Source organism: Tenrec ecaudatus, chromosome X, assembly GCF_050624435.1.
Source record: "Tenrec ecaudatus isolate mTenEca1 chromosome X, mTenEca1.hap1, whole genome shotgun sequence".
Taxonomy (NCBI): Eukaryota; Metazoa; Chordata; class Mammalia; order Afrosoricida; family Tenrecidae; genus Tenrec; species Tenrec ecaudatus.
In genome coordinates this window covers 1,163,300-1,180,000 of record NC_134548.1, presented here as the reverse complement: position 1 = coordinate 1,180,000, position 16,701 = coordinate 1,163,300, and the positions used below count along the sequence as shown (strand labels likewise).

The following is a 16,701-nucleotide window of genomic DNA, read 5'->3' as shown; positions in this document are numbered from 1 at the left end:
GGACGCGCTGACCTGGGAGCTGGACGCCACCGTGCGCCTGGACCTGGGGTGCCCGGTGGACAGGTCCAGCTACGAGCGGCTGTGGAAGCTCATCGCCTACTACAGCGAGGCCCCCCTCAAGCTGCGCGCGGCGCGCAGCCCCCCGCAGGCCACCCCGTGCGCCTACGCGCAGGACTCGGACGACGGGGGCGCCCCGTACTACACGGGGGTGCGCGCCGAGCTGCGCGCGCAGCCCGCGTGGGTGGCGCAGCCGGCGGTGCAGCTGCAGCTGGACCGGCGCCGCAGCAGCGCCAGGAGGGTGCTGCTGACCTACTACGCGCGCTTCTCGCAGACCGTGCCCGACGTCGCGCAGGACGCGCCCGGGCGCACAGGCTGGGTGATGCTGCTGCAGCCCGACGCGGGGGACCCCCGGGCCCTCACCGTGCTGGAGGGGGGCTCCTTCCAGCTCAGCTGCGAATGCAAGGCGTCCGCTCGCCCCGCCATCTTCTGGGCGCTGCCCGACGGCTCCGTGCTGCACCGCGACCCCCAGGAGGGGGACAGAGCCGCCGCGGGGAGCAGGGTCTCCATCCTGCCCGGCGGGCAGCTGAGCGTCCAGGAGGCGCGCTCCTCCGACGCGGGGCTGTACCAGTGCGTGGCCAGGGTGCAGGGGGACACGGACCGCGGGGTGTACAGGGTGGCGGTGCAGGCGCCCGTCCCCCGGGTCTCCGGAGCGCGCGCGGGGACCGTGGAGAGGCGCGTCGGGGAGCCGCTGGCCTTGCCCTGCCGCGCGCCCTCCATCCCCGAGGCGCGCATCAGCTGGGTCCTTCCCGGCGGCGCCCTGGCGACGCAAGGTGCCAACGCGTCGCGCGCGCACGTGCTGCGCAACGGCACCCTGCACATCCCCAGGGTGCGCGCGGGCGACGCGGGCGCCTACACGTGCGTGGCCGTCAACCTGCGCGGCGCCGACCGCCTCACCGTGCAGGTCGCGGTCAGGAAGAGGCCGCCCGGCCGCGCACCCAAGGGAGCCCGGCGCCCCGGCGGCGGCGGCGGCGGCACCAGGAGGAAGCCGGCGCCCAGGACGCGAGGGGACGTCGTGGAGGATCAGGGCGGCTCCGGGGAGGGCGGCGGCGAGGACCCCGCTCCCCAGGGTGCCCTGCACGTGCCGGACGCGGGTGCATTCACCGGGGTGCAGGAGGAGCGCGCCCCGGCCCAGAAAGGCGCGCGGAGGCCGAACGTCTCCATGGGGCCGCGGAGGGAGCCCGAGGCCAGCGCGGCGGAGGGGCGCCGGGCGTTCGAGTCCAGGCGGCGCGTCCACGTGGCCAACAAGCAGATCCACCCGCAGCGCTGGGCCGATATCTTGGCCCGAGTCCGAGGGAGGAACGCGCCCAAGGGCACCCAAGGGCCGCGCGCCCCGGAGACGTCCACGCCGGCCTCCCTGGGGGCGGAGGAGGCCCCGCCGCCCGCCGCCGCCGCCCCGCCCTGGACAGCGCCCGCAGGGGCGCCCACCGCCCTGGAGGAGGCCTCTGCAGACACGTCCCTGCTCGGGGAGGACGAGCTGACCGACGCCCCCACCGGGGCCACCCTTGGGCGCCAAGCGCACGGCGCCGAAGCCTCCGGGAGCCGCGCGCCCAGCCTGGAAAGCGCCCCGGAGCGCGCGCCCCCGGCGGAGACGCACGACCCCGGGGTCTCCAGGCCGCTGCCTCCGCCCTTTGCACCGCAGCCCCTGGACGCAGAGCCTGCCCCGCCGCTGCCCACGCCCCTTGGGGGGCACCCAGCGCCGGGCACCAGCTCCTGGGTGCAGCCGGGGACCCCAGTCTACCTTTCCGCAGACCCCACGCTGGAGACGGAGACGGCGATGCCTGCGCGCAGCCCTCCCAGTCCCGCCTGGCAGGCGCCCCTGCACCCGGGGAGGTCCAGCTGGCTGCAAGAACTTGGGGTCCCTTCCGTCCCCGTGCCCCCGCCGGACAGTGACGCGCCCATCCAAGGGGACATGAGCATTGGGGGAGCCTCCACCATGCACGGGATGCCTGGGGTGCCCGGGACGGGGACCCCGCTGGGGAGCCGCCCTGCAGAGTCCAGCCCCCCCCAGGGTGGAAAGTTAGGAAGAACGGACCCCGTTGTCCAGTGGGAGCCAACCACACCCGACTGGCCTCTTGGCAGGACCGCCCTGACCTTGGCCACGCCGCCCACCCCCCCTTCCCGGAGGAGACCCAGCGGGAGGCGGCGGGGGCGTCCCCAGAAGTGGCACCCCCGGGAGAAGCCCAAAGCTGACGCCTCCGGACAGTGGGGAGTGGGCACCCCACCGCCTGCAGGCCCGGCCACCCCAGGGACCCCCCGCAAGAAGCAGAGGCAGCATCGACCTGACCCCCTGACCCCCCAAAACCCAGAGGGGGACCCCTCACCCAGGGCTGGCTCCCCCCCGGAAAGCGGACCCCCAAATGCGACCACTCCAGGTCCCACCGAAGCCCTGCTGTCCCCCACGACGGCTCCTGGGAAGATGGGGGGCCCTCCCGAGCCAGCAAGGGGGGCTGATGACCAGTCGGTGAACCCCAACGTGCATCGTGCTCCGAGCCAGGTGCTGGAGACCAGTGCAAGCCCTGCGCCCCCGGGGACGGCCAGGGAGGGGGCTCACGGGGTCACCCACGTCCACGTGGTCAGCGCCCCACGCCCCACGGAACCAGCCCCGGGCACCCCCTCTTCCTCTGGCCCTGCGGGTTCCACTGCGGCCGCGCTGGAGGAAGCAGGGACCCCAACCCCGTCCGGGGTCTCAGAACCCCCAAGCTGGACCTCCCCGCGCACAGCCCGGCCGCGGAGCCTGGACACGGGCAGCCCCGTCGGTGTCCCTCCGGTGCCCAGTGCATCGGAAGCCACGCATCCTGCTCCCAAGTTGGGGACGGGGCGCCCCGAGGGAGGGGCGCCTGCTTCCACCGTCCACCCTGAGGAAGGACTCGGGTCGCCTTCTGGCCACGCAGAGGCCACCGCCCGCGGCCAGGGCCAGCAGAGCCCCACGCTGACCACCGTCCACGTCGAAATCAGTCCCCCGCCCGCCCTGCCGGGAGGGCCCGAGTCTCCATCCCCAGCACTGTGGCCACTGCCGGAAATGACCACTAAGTCCGTCCCTCGTCTTCCATGGACACGTCCAGCAGCCAGTGACCGGGTCCTCTTTAACTCTGCGCGGGCCCAGGGCACCTGGGGTCCCCTGCTGAGCAGTGAGGTCACCGTCCAGCCCCACGGAGGACCTGCTGTCCACTGGTCCAGCCAGGACGCGCCGGACAGTCCTCCACCGCCTGGGAAGACGGAGGACGAGCTGAGCAGCTGGACGGCAAGCACTGGACCTTGGGGTCCGGCTGTCCAGCCCCGCGATGGGGCCGGGGCGACCCACAGTCCCCGCCGGCCGGACGTCACCCCGACACACACTGCAGCACCCCGAGGGACAGCGTGGCCGCCCCCTGTGTCCACTCAGAGTCCCCCGAAACGGGAGGGGACCTCGAAGCCCCCCCAGCGCCCAACCAACCAGCCGGACATGACGGAGCGCCCTTGGCGGGTTTGGGCCAAGAGCCGGCCCTTCCTGAGCCCCCACCCGCCCCCCAGCACCCCCAGCGAAGTCGGGGGGCACGGCACCCCCAAAGTGTCCCCGAGCAATGACATCTTGGGGGTGCCCGTTGGAAAGCCGCCGGCGTCCAGGCCGCCGCCTGCACCTCCCCGCTCGGGGGGCCCCTTCCTCTCCTTCGCCCTCGACAGGACCTTGGGGTCCCCACACTGGGCAGCCCCCCCAAAGCCCCCCGCGCCCAGCACAGCTCTCCCTGCAGCGCCGAGCAGGAGGGCCAGCCCGGGCTCCGTCCACAGGGTCTTCTCCCACAGCTCCTACCACGTGGACTTGGGGCCCCCGGCGCCCCCGCGGGTGCACCTGCCCAGGGCCACCCCGCCGCCCTTGGGGGGCCCCCACAAGGCGCCCCCGGCCCCCGCCACCCGGAGCCCGGCCGCCTGGTTCACGGCCTCCGCCGGCCCTCCTTCCAGGAACGCGCGCCTGGGGGGGTCCAGGGACTTCTCGGAGGGGGGGCCCCCCGCGTCCACCTTCTGGACTTTGGGGGCGAAGCCCGAGATAATCACCAAGTCGGCCCCCACCGCCGACGTCGCCGCGGAGACGGACGCCGTGTTTCCCTGCGAGGCCACCGGGAAGCCCACGCCGATTATCACCTGGACCAAGGTGTCCACAGGTAAGGCCTGCGCTCTCGGGGGGCGGGCAGGAGGTGGCTCCCCTGAGACAGCTGCTGCTTCCCAGGGAAATGCAAACAGGGGGGCGCTGGAGGGGCAGCTCAGGGCGTCCTGGGGTCGGTGCCACGGCCCGTGCAGAACAGATGGACAGACTGCCCGGTCCTGCAGTGTCCCCACGGTCATTCCTGAGCTGACGGCTGCAGCCACTGTGTCCGTCCATCCTGCCCAGGCCAAGGGCCTTCCTCTCTGTCGCTGCCCCTCCACCCGACAGAGCAGGACGTCCTGCTCCAGGGACTGGTCTCTCCTGACCACACGTCCACTGTCCAGGAGACCGAGTCTTCCCGCCCCGCCTCTAGGGGGCGCTCTGACACAGACCCTCCCCGTCCCCGCCTCTAGGGGGCGCTCTGACACAGAACCTCCCCGTCCCCGCCTCTAGGGGGCGCTCTGACACAGAACCTCCCCGTCCCCGCCTCTAGGGGGCGCTCTGACACAGAGCCTCCCCGTCCCCGCCTCTAGGGGGCGCTCTGGCACAGAACCTCCCTGTCCCCGCCTCTAGGGGGCGCTCTGACACAGAACCTCCCGTCCCTGCCTCTAGGGGGCGCTCTGACACAGAACCTCCCCGTCCCCGCCTCTAGGGGGCGCTCTGACACAGACCCTCCCCGTCCCCGCCTCTAGGGGGCGCTCTGACACAGAACCTCCCCGTCCCCGCCTCTAGGGGGCGCTCTGACCGTGCTTCCTGCAGGACAGATGTCTGTCCGTTGGTCAGTCCGCTGCACTGTAACTATTCTGCCCCGTGCACCATTGAGATGCATCCATTTCTCTGCGGGCTTCCTTGTCCAGGGCCCAGCTTTGGACCAGGGTGCAGCCTGGCACCGGTCAGTGGCCTCAGTGCCCTGACCAGGTTGGGGCGCTGCAGCAGGAGGCTGGGTTTGCACAGAGCGCTAAGCCCCCTGTGCAGTTGGGGGGCCTGCAGCCCCCCGCTTTCCTGTTGTCGGCTGAGCGCTGACTCCTTGCGTCACCTGGTGGCTGGTCTCACCTGGCCAGGTGGGCATATGCAGATGCGCATGGATGCTGCTGGCGCGGGGGGCCCCCATTTACATGTCGCTGCCCTCCTCGTTTATGCACCCCGTTCCCCACCTGCCGCAGGGGTTCTGCTGACGCCCAGCGCGCGGCTGCAGCGCTTCGAGGTGCAGAAGAACGGCAGCCTGGTCATCCACCAGGTGCAGGTGCAGGACCAGGGCCGCTACGTGTGCACGGCCAGGAACGTGCACGGGGTGGACACCATGCCGGTGCTGCTGACCGTGAGCGCGCAGCGGCCGCGCGTCCCCGCCCCCCACTACCAGGACGTCACCGTCTACCTGGGCGCCTCCATCGCCATGGAATGCCTGGCCAGGGGCACCCCCGCGCCCCAGATTTCCTGGATCTCCCCGGACCGCAGGGTGTGGCACGCGGGCTCCCCGGGCGACGGCCGCGTCACGCTGCACCCCAACCGCACGCTGTCCATCCGCGAGGCCGCGCTGTCCGACCGGGGCGTGTACCAGTGCGTGGCCAGCAACGCGGCGGGCGCGGACAGCCTGGCCATCCGCCTGCACGTGGCGGCGCTGCCCCCCGCCATCCAGGAGGAGCCCCAGGAGCTGCTGGCGCTGCCCGCGGGGCTCAGCGTGTCCATCCCGTGCACGGCGCGCGCCGCGCCGCCCGCCCGCGTGCGCTGGGTGCTGGGCGACGGCAGCCTCGTGCGCCCCTCGCAGTTCGTGCGCGGGAACCTCTTCGTCTTCCCCAACGGCACGCTCTACATCCGGCACCTGGCGCCCGGCGACAGCGGCCGCTACGACTGCGTGGCCACCAACGCGCTGGGCGCGGCGCGCAGGTCGGTGCAGCTGCGCGTCGGGAGCCGCCCCGCGCAGGTGCGCATCACGGGCACGTCTCCGCGCAGCACCCACGTGCGCTACGGGGCCGCCCTGCGCCTGCACTGCAGCGCCGCCGGGGACCCGCGCCCGCGCACCCAGTGGAGGCTGCCCTCGCAGCGCGTGGTGCACGAGCAGTTCAGGTACCGGGGGGCCGGGGGGGCCGGGGGCAGGCTCGGGGGTGCGCTCCCGGTGGCGCTGCGGGGAAGGGGGTGGACACCCTGCAGGGTGGTCAGGTCTCCAACCCCCGGGGGGACAGAAGGAGCGTGCACAGCGCGCCCCCAAGCACCTCGTGCAGGTCACTAGAGCCCCTGCCGGACTGCTGGCCAGCGGAGGGGAGTGGGGGGCGCATTGTGAGGTCCCCTAGATGCAAACCGAAATACTATCGGAGCTTGCAGGACACCACCCTCCCCGCGCGCAGCAGCGCTCAGACGCAAGCAAACAATCTCACTGCCCTGAGTGGACGCCGGCTCCCGGGGACCCTGCAGGACAGGGCGGAGCTGCCCCTGGGGGTCTCCCAGGCGGTCAGTCTGCACGGGAGCAGACGGTCTGGTCTCTCTCCCCAGGAGCTAATGGACAGAGAGATATGCAGATAGATAGATAGATAGATAGATAGATAGATAGATAGATAGACAGACTGGGTAGATAGATAGATAGATAGATAGATAGATAGATAGATAGATAGATAGATAGTTAGATAGATAGTTAGATACATAGATACATAGATAGATAGATAGATAGATAGATAGATAGATAGATAGATAGATAGATAGATAGATAGATAGATAGACAGACTGGATAGATAGATAGATAGATAGATAGATAGATAGATAGATAGATAGATAGATAGATAGATAGATAGATAGATAGATAGACAGACTGGATAGATAGATAGATAGATAGATAGATAGATAGATAGATAGATAGATAGATAGATAGATAGATAGATAGATAGATAGATAGGCAGATAGATAGATGGATAGACAGATAGACAGACACTGCCCTTGAGTCGACGCCGGCTCACGGGGACCCTGCAGGACAGGGCGGAGCTGCCCCTGGGGGTCCCCCAGGCGGTCAGTCTGCACGGAGCAGACGGTCTGGTCATTTGCACCCCCCGCTCCCCGTCCGTCCGAGGGGCTGGGGGGTGAGAGCTGCTGACCTGGTCATCAGCATCCCGGGCATCACCCGGCGCCCACACGGCGCTCAGAAGTTTAACCAGGAACCTGGTGGCCGAGTGGTCACAGGCTGGGCTGGGCACCTCCAGGTCCGCAGGTCCCACCCCGAGCCCCTCCGGGGGGCAAAGGCAGGCTGTCCTTCTGGTTCCCGTAAAGAGTCGCCCTGTGGGTGACCCACGGGGCCAGCGCTTCCCCGCCTGTGATTCCGAACACGTCGGCGGACAGCTTGGCCTTGGCCTCTCGGAGGCTTCCTTAGCCCGGGGGGTACCGTGTCCAGCTGCCCGGGGAGGAGAAATTCTGGTCCTCTGCTTGCAGAAAGCCCTGGACACCCTGTCCGGGGGCCGGTGTCCTGTGTCCAGTGCATTTGAGGGACTGGTGAGCACTTGACCGCTGGGAACCAGCCCACGTCCATCCCCTGGCTCTGAGCTGGTCCGGGGCGGCCCCCAAGGACAAAGTTTGGGGGTCTCCACGTTCAGAAGAAAGCTCGCTGCCCTCAGGCTGATGCTGACCGGTCCCCACGCGGTGGGACACAGGGTGCAATGTTTGGCCACGTCTGCAGCCTGGCCTCCCGCATGGGGGCTCCGGGGATGGGGCGTCCCTGGCTTGGCTCATGTCCACCCTCAGCGCACGGGAGCCCGATGTCCCTCCGCCTCTGATACCCCCCTGTCCCTTAGCCCTGACCCGCGCGTGCAAGTGTTCGCCAACGGGACGCTGCTGGTGCAGTCGGTGACCGACAAGGACGGCGGCGAGTACGTGTGCATCGCGCGCAACAGGATGGGCGACGACTCCGTGGCGCTGCAGGTGCACGTGGTGATGCAGCCAGCCAAGATCGCGCGCAGGGAGGACGCGCACCACCGAGTGGCCTACGGAGACGACCTCAAGGTGGACTGCGTGGCCACGGGGCTGCCCAACCCGGAGGTGACCTGGAGCCTGCCGGACGGCAGCGTGGTGCACCCGCTCTTGCAGGCGGACGACGGCGGGGCGGGCGCGCGCGCCCAGCGCTACCTGGTCTTCAACAACGGCACGCTGCTCCTCAACGAGGTGGGCACGCGCGAGCAGGGCGACTACACCTGCCTGGCGCAGAACCAGGTGGGCAGGGACCGCATGACGGTGCGCGTGCACGTGCTGGCCCAGCCCGCGCCCGTGCGCCTCCAGCGGGACCGCTCCGCCGTGCAGGTGCGCTACGGGGAGGTGGTCAGCGTGCCGTGCCCGGCGCGCGGGGAGCCCGCGCCGCAGGTGACCTGGCTGTCGCCCCGGCTCCGGCCGATCCCCGCCGCCTCCGACAAGTACCACGTGTCCCCCGACGGCACCCTCCTCCTGCGCAGGGCGCAGCGCTCCGACGACGGGAACTACACCTGCGTGGTGCGCAGCGGCGCCGGCGAGGCCCGCCAGGTGGTCTGGATCCAGGTGCTCGTGCAGCCGCCGCGCATCAACGGGCACCCGGGCGCGCTGGCCACGGCGCGGGAGGCGGCGCCCGCCGGCAGCCGCAAGCTGCTGCCCTGCAGCGCCCAAGGGATCCCCGCGCCCCGGGCCTTCTGGGCCTTCCCGGGGGGCGTGGTGCTGCCCGCGCCCTACCGCGGGAGCCGGGTGGCCGTGCACGACAACGGCACGCTGGACATCCGGCGCGTGCGCCCCAGCGACGCGGCGCGGCTGCAGTGCATCGCGCGCAACGAGGGCGGCGAGGCCAGGCTGGTGGTGCAGCTGACCGTGCAGGACCCGCTGGAGAAGCCGGCTTTCCAGGACCCCGCGAGCGAGCGCATCACCGCGTGGGCCGGCCACACCATCAACCTCAACTGCTCCGCGTCGGGCACGCCCGCGCCCTGGCTGCTCTGGGTGCTGCCCAACGGGACCGAGGTGCCCCCGGGCGCGCGCCGGCTGCAGCGCTTCCTGCACCGCGAGGACGGGCGGCTGCACATCAGCGCGCTGGAGGCCGGCGACGCGGGCGGGTACCGGTGCCAGGCGCGCAACGCGGCGGGCCGCGCGGAGAGGCTGGTGTCGCTGCGCGTGGCGCACGGGGCCCCCGGCGCGGTCAGCGTCCTGCACGGGGAGACCCTGCAGCTGCCGTGCGCGCTGCTCGCCGCCCGCAGGCCCGCGCGCGTCTCCTGGACGCTGCCCAGCGGCCTCGTCCTGCACGCGCCCGGGTCGGCGGGGCGCTTCTCCGCCTGGGAGAACGGCACGCTGGCGGTGCGCGCCGTGTCCCTCGCCGACCGCGGCGCCTACGCCTGCAGGGTGGACACGGAGCGCGGCCCGGCCGTGCTGACCACGCCGGTGGTGGTGCTCGCCGCCCCGCCGCGCGTCACCGGCCAGGACGCGCCCGTCGTCTACGCGCGCGCGGGGAGCAGCGTGCGCCTGAGCTGCGCGGCCACCGGGCTCCCCAGGGCGCACGTGGCCTGGCAGCTGCCCGACCGGTCGCTGCTGCCCGCGGGCCCCGAGGAGCGCGCGCTGGGGAACAAGCTCGTGCAGCCGCAGGGCGCGCTCACCATCCAGCGCGTGTCCGCCCGCGACGCCGGCTTCTACCGCTGCCTCGCGCACAACGAGCTGGGCAAGGACGCCAGGAGCACGTATGTGCACGTGCTGTGAGCGGCCGCGCGCCCCGGGGTGCGGTGGGGCCGGCCAAGCACAGGGAGAGGTCAGGCAGGCTTTGGAACGAGGCGCCCCCCCGTCCCAGCTGACCCTGATGGAGCAAAGCGGCTCTCCAGGGGGGACCCCGCGTGCGCACCAGCTGCAGGGTGATGCGCTGCACACGGGGCACCCCCGGACCGGGACTTGGCTGCACGTGCAGCGCGGGGTCCCCGAGGGCGCCCTGCTCCGTCCTTCCTCGGCTCCCTCTCCAGCGCCTTCTGCACCGGCCCCCCCACCCTTCCCTGTGGATGCGCGGCTGCTGGGAGCCCATCCGAGTGCGCTCAGGGCCGGACAGAAGACGCGCGCCCCGATGCGTCCCCAACGCGCCCGCGGGGCCACGATGAACCCTAATAAGAATAATCCCAACCCCCCCGCGCAGGAGTCGGCGCACTGGAGGGGGTGTCTGCTGCGCGAGGGGACAGGCCAGTCCTTCGAGCTGCCCCGGGGATTCGAACTGCCCGCCGGGTGGACAGTCTGACGCTGTGCAGGCTGCCCAACGGCCGGGGCGCATCCTGCCTCTGACGCTGACCGCAGTGGGCAGCCCCTTCTGCGTTCCGGGGGCGCCTGTGGGTTCCAGCCGCTCGCGCTCCGTCGGCAGCGCAGGGCGCATAGCCCCCCCCCAGCCAAGCGGACATCGGCTCCGAGTCAGTGGTTCGGTTCCAGCAGGGGAGGCGGGAGGTCAGTGGCTGGTCAGCGCCCTCTGCGGTGGACAGAACGATTGGCAGCACGAGACGAGGCCACTGTGTGAAAAATCGGTATATAGATCCATCTATCCATCCATCTATCCATCTATCTATCGATCTATCCATCCATCCATCTATCTATCTGTCTATCTGTCTGTCTATCTATCTATCTATCTATCTATCTATCTATCTATCTATCTATCTATCTATCTATGTATCTATCTATCTATCATCTATCCATCTATCTATCTATCTATCTATGTATCTATCTACCTATCTATCTATCTACATATCTAGGCAGATAGATATGTAGATAGATATGCAGATAGAGAGATAGATATGCAGATAGATAGATATGCAGATAGATGGATACATATGCAGATAGAGAGAGATAGATAGATAGATAGATTGATAGATAAATAGATAGATAGATAGATAGATAGATAGATAGATAGATAGATAGATATGCAGATAGATGGATACATATGCAGATAGAGATATGCAGATATAGATAGATGGATGGATAGATAGATAGATACATGGATAGATAGATAGATAGATAGATATGTAGATAGATAGATAGATAGATAGATAGATAGATAGATAGATAGATAGACAGATGGATAGATAGATAGATAGATAGATACATAGATAGATAGATACATAGATAGATAGATAGATAGATAGATAGATAGATAGATAGATAGATAGATAGATAGATAGATAGACAGATATGCAGATACATAGATAGATAGATGGATGGATAGATAGATACATAGATATGCAGACAGACAGACTGACTGCCCTCGAGGGGACGCCGGCTCACAGCGACAGGGCAGAGCTGCCCCGTGGGTCCCTGAAGGGGCCCGTCTTTCGGGGAGCAGAGGCCTCCGTCTGTCTTGCTGGGGGCGGCTGATGTGTTTGAACCCCGCGGGGCAGGGACGGGGCGAGAACCCAACAGCAAAAGTAAACTGAGACCCCAGTGCGAAGCGTCCTCGCCAAACAGAGTCGGGGGGCCCCAGTCTCTTTACATTCCTACCTTGCTCCCCGGGAAGCTGTGGGTGCCCCTTGGCGGCCCCCACCCCGGGGGGAGCTCGCTTTTAATGTCGTGTTTTATAGATGGGTGGCTTTGTTTTCCGTCTTTCTGTCCCCCCCCTGCGCCCCCCGTTTCTCAGCCGTCTCGATACAACCTCATAAATTATTGGTCTTTAGAAGACTCGGTGGTTAATCACATCCTGGGGTCCCCTCCCCCTAAGTCCGGTTGCTGACTGGTGGAGGGGGCAGGAGAGAGGCTTGGGGTGTCCAGTTTGCTTGCGCGTGGAGAAGAGTGCCTTGTTGGGGTGCGGGTGGCCGGGGGGCAGGTGGGAAGAGGGGGTCCACAGCTAAGTGTTCCCTCTACGGGACAGAGGAACAGGTGCGCGTGTGTTGGGGGGTGCACGCCATCCCCCCCAAGGGCTGTGGAAGTCGGTTCTGTGCACAATGCACCCTGTGCAGCTCCGCCCCCCTGCACCCCGTCATCCCGGGTCCCAGTGAGGCCCCAGGTGCAGGGGGGACCTGCTGTCCCCCTCCCTGCTTGACTGTCTTTTTCAGGCCCCGACTGTACATTTTATAATAAAATCGCATTTTCCTCACCGCTCGGCCGTCCACGTGCCCCATCGTTTTCAGGGCTCTTCCTCCTTGGGGCCCGGGCACCCGTCCTTAGCCGACCCCCGTCTCCCTGTCACCCACTTTTCTTCCCTTGTTCGTCCCCGGGGAGGAGGAATTTTTGTTCAGCTTTAACGACTCTGGGTTGTTTTCTGAGCAGCGACGCCCACGGGGAGGGCGGGAATTCAGAGTTTGGGGGCCCCCCTTCTCCCCAGGCGGCCCCCCCAAAAGTTGAAGCCTGCGTTCTCTACTTGTGCGCTCTGCATGAGAGTCATGGCCTGGGGAACAGGAAACCCCTCCCCGGGGGGGCAGCAGGGACCCCCAGCATGGGCCCCGTCCTTGGGGACAGCCCCCCCAAAGGTGCTGAGGAGCGGGGCGCCTGGCCAGGGGCCCCAGAGGCAGCGGAGAGGAAGCATTTGGGGGGAGGGGGCCCCAGGTTTGCCCCCCGCCCCGACCCCAGCTTGCTGAGGGCCCAGCACTGTGTGCTCAGGGGGACCCTAGACCCTGTGATTGACTGGGGGGGCACAGACCAGGAGGTGGGGCGGCAGCTGGGTGCCTGCCAGGTGGGGGTACGGGGTCTTGCCCATCCTAGATGCCCAGTGCGCACAGGCCTGGCCCGTGAGGGGGGTGCAGGGCCAGCTCTGCTCTGCAGGGTGTCGGGGGGCGGGGGGTGTCGGGGGGGGGTGACCCCCTTTCTGCAGCGCCCTGGTTCCTACCGGCTCGGTGCCCGCGCACCCGCCTCCCTCGAGGGACAACCCGACGTGTCTTCAGACGTGGACCAGCCCTCCCTGGAGGACAAGTCGCTGCCCCCCCTTTCCACCGTCACCCCTGGACTCCCGCCCCCGCCCCCCCCCAGGTGGACACGGGGTCCTCACAGACCGGCGGGCGGAGAACGACGGACACGTCCCTGCAGGGACCTGCCGGACAACAGGCAGGTGGACGCGGAGCGTGTCCGTGATGGGTGATGGACGGGTGAGAGGTGACCATGAGCACAAGGGGGACAGACGGACAAGCAAGTACGCCGACGTGCACATGATGCGTGGACGGACGGATGCATGGACAGGCAGGCCGATATGCGGATGGCGGATAGATGGATGGACGGATGGATGGACGGATGATGGATGGATGGACAGGCAGGCCGATATGCGGATGGCGGATGGACGGATGGATGGAAGGATGGACGGATGGATGGACGGATGGATGGACAGGCAGGCAGGTCGATATGCAGATGGATGGATGGACAGGTAGGTAAGTCGATATGCAGATGGATGGATGGATGGATGGACAGGTAGGTGGGTCGATGTGCAGATAAATGGATGGACAGGTAGGTGGGTCGATGAGCAGATGGATGGATGGATGGACAGGTAGGTGGGTCGATGAGCAGATGATGGATGGACAGGTAGGTGGGTCGATGAGCAGATGATGGATGGACAGGTAGGTGGGTGGATGTGCAGATGGATGCATGGATGGACAGGTAGGTGGGTCGATGAGCAGATGGATGGATGGACAGGTAGGTGGGTCGATGAGCAGATGGATGCATGGATGGACAGGTAGGTGGGTCGATGAGCAGATGGATGCATGGATGGACAGGTAGGTGGGTGGATGTGCAGATGGATGCATGGATGGACAGGTAGGTGGGTCGATGAGCAGATGGATGGATGGACAGGTAGGTGGGTCGATGAGCAGATGGATGCATGGATGGACAGGTAGGTGGGTCGATGAGCAGATGATGGATGGACAGGTAGGTGGGTCGATGTGCAGATGGATGGATGGACAGGTAGGTGGGTGGATGTGCAGATGGTGGATGGACAGGTAGGTGGGTGGATGTGCAGATGATGGATGGACAGGTGGGTGGGTGGATGTGCAGATGATGGATGGACAGGTAGGTGGGTGGATGTGCAGATGATGGATGGACAGGTAGGTGGGTGGATGTGCAGATGATGGATGGACAGGTGGGTGGGTGGATGTGCAGATGATGGATGGACAGGTAGGTGGGTGGATGTGCAGATGATGGATGGACAGGTAGGTGGGTGGATGTGCAGATGATGGATGGACAGGTGGGTGGGTGGATGTGCAGATGGTGGATGGACAGGTAGGTGGGTGGATGTGCAGATGATGGATGGACAGGTAGGTGGGTGGATGTGCAGATGATGGATGGACAGGTAGGTGGGTCGATGAGCAGATGATGGATGGACAGGTAGGTGGGTCGATGAGCAGATGATGGATGGACAGGTAGGTGGGTGGATGTGCAGATGATGGATGGACAGGTAGGTGGGTCGATGAGCAGATGATGGATGGACAGGTAGGTGGGTCGATGAGCAGATGATGGATGGACAGGTAGGTGGGTGGATGTGCAGATGATGGATGGACAGGTGGGTGGGTGGATGTGCAGATGATGGATGGACAGGTAGGTGGGTGGATGTGCAGATGATGGATGGATGGACAGGTAGGTGGGTGGATGTGCAGATGATGGATGGACAGGTGGGTGGGTGGATGTGCAGATGATGGATGGACAGGTGGGTGGGTGGATGTGCAGATGATGGATGGACAGGTAGGTGGGTGGATGTGCAGATGATGGATGGACAGGTGGGTGGGTGGATGTGCAGATGATGGATGGACAGGTGGGTGGGTGGATGTGCAGATGATGGATGGACAGGTGGGTGGGTGGATGAGCAGATGATGGATGGACAGGTAGGTGGGTCGATGTGCAGATGATGGATGGATGGACAGGTAGGTGGGTGGATGTGCAGATGGTGGATGGACAGGTAGGTGGGTGGATGTGCAGATGGTGGATGGACAGGTAGGTGGGTGGATGTGCAGATGATGGATGGACAGGTAGGTGGGTCGATGAGCAGATGATGGATGGACAGGTAGGTGGGTCGATGAGCAGATGATGGATGGACAGGTAGGTGGGTGGATGTGCAGATGATGGATGGACAGGTGGGTGGGTGGATGTGCAGATGATGGATGGACAGGTAGGTGGGTGGATGTGCAGATGATGGATGGATGGACAGGTAGGTGGGTGGATGTGCAGATGGATGGATGGACAGGTAGGTGGGTCGATGAGCAGATGATGGATGGACAGGTAGGTGGGTGGATGTGCAGATGGATGGATGGACAGGTAGGTGGGTGGATGTGCAGATGGATGGATGGACAGGTAGGTGGGTGGATGTGCAGATGGATGGATGGACAGGTAGGTGGGTGGATGTGCAGATGGATGGATGGACAGGTAGGTGGGTGGATGTGCAGATGATGGATGGACAGGTAGGTGGGTGGATGTGCAGATGATGGATGGACAGGTAGGTGGGTCGATGTGCAGATGATGGATGGACAGGTAGGTGGGTGGATGTGCAGATGATGGATGGACAGGTGGGTGGGTGGATGTGCAGATGATGGATGGACAGGTGGGCACAAGGGCAGGCAGACGGGTAGGTGGGTGGCGGGTGGAGAGGCGGGTGGATCTGCAGGTGCCGGGTGGCCGGGTGGTGACCGGGAAGGGGGGCAGGTAGATGTACACACAGGTGAGAGACACATAATTTACATCAACAAGCGGGTGGCTGGCAGCACTTCGGGTCTCTCACGTCAATAGCTGATCCCTGAGCCTCCGCAGTGTGGACATTCAGGGCTGGGTCGTGCTCAGCGCTGGGGGGTCCTGAGCACCGTGGGGGGGGCGGCCTCCCTGGTCCCCCCTCCAGGCCCCAATCTCCCCTCCTTTCCCTGGTTTGGAGACTGCTCGTGCTTCCCAGGAAGGCGCCTCTTCTCAGGCGAGCGGAGCCGCCTCGCCGTCCGCGGGCCCTGCCCCCCAGGCCCGAGTGTGGGGCTGAGTGTCCGTCGGGCCCTGAGGAGCAGGCGGCCTCGTCTTCGTGCAGCGAGCCTGCTGGTGGGGATGAACCAGGCACGCGCTGGTCATCCGCCCCACACACCTCACCCGAACCCCGGCCACGGAGCCGTGTGCATCCTGCTGTCTCTCTCTAAGGGAGCAGGCAGCCTCTTCTTTCTCTCCCGGGGCGGCTGGTGGCTTCAAACTGCTGACCTCGAGGCCCGCAGCCCAGCCAGCGAGCACTAGAGTCCCCAGGGGTCCTCTCCCAAGAGGGCTCTGCGCCGGATCACCCTCACAAGGAGCCAGATACCCGGAGCGTGTTCTGAAATCCACACCAAGGGCACGCTGGCTTTCCTGCAAGGGGGGGGCTGGGGTCAGAGGGCGCGAAGGGCCAGGTCTCAGACAAGAAGAGACGGATGGACGGAAAGGTCAGGACAAGGGGACCAGGCCAGAGAAGAGCCTGCTGCGTGCATGCAAACAGCCGACATGCAGGGAGGGAGGGACGGGGAAAGGGGGGGCTGGTCCCTCCAGCTGCTGGCCGCTGTCCTCGGGAGCTTGTCCCCATTGTTTGTGCACACAGGCAAAATCCAATTGCCACCTTCTGCCTGCTGCTGCTTGCTTCCAAAAAGCCACGCCCAAGCCCGCCCCTCCCCTGTCAG

General features: G+C 66.1%; 1 protein-coding gene across 1 annotated transcript in view; it reads left to right on the top strand.

Moving 5' to 3' along the window:
* Nucleotides 1-12,209, top strand: part of LOC142434231 (matrix-remodeling-associated protein 5-like) — a 26,467-nt gene extending 14,258 nt beyond the window's left edge. Inside the window, exons 5-7 of the mRNA XM_075538938.1 lie at nucleotides 1-4,196; nucleotides 5,341-6,241; nucleotides 7,948-12,209. The exon at nucleotides 1-4,196 is cut by the window's left edge and continues 346 nt beyond it. Coding sequence (XP_075395053.1) covers nucleotides 1-4,196; nucleotides 5,341-6,241; nucleotides 7,948-9,853 — 7,003 coding nt within the window. The 3' untranslated portion in view covers nucleotides 9,854-12,209. The remainder of the gene's footprint in view (nucleotides 4,197-5,340; nucleotides 6,242-7,947) is intronic.
* The last annotated feature ends 4,492 nt before the right edge of the window (nucleotides 12,210-16,701 follow it).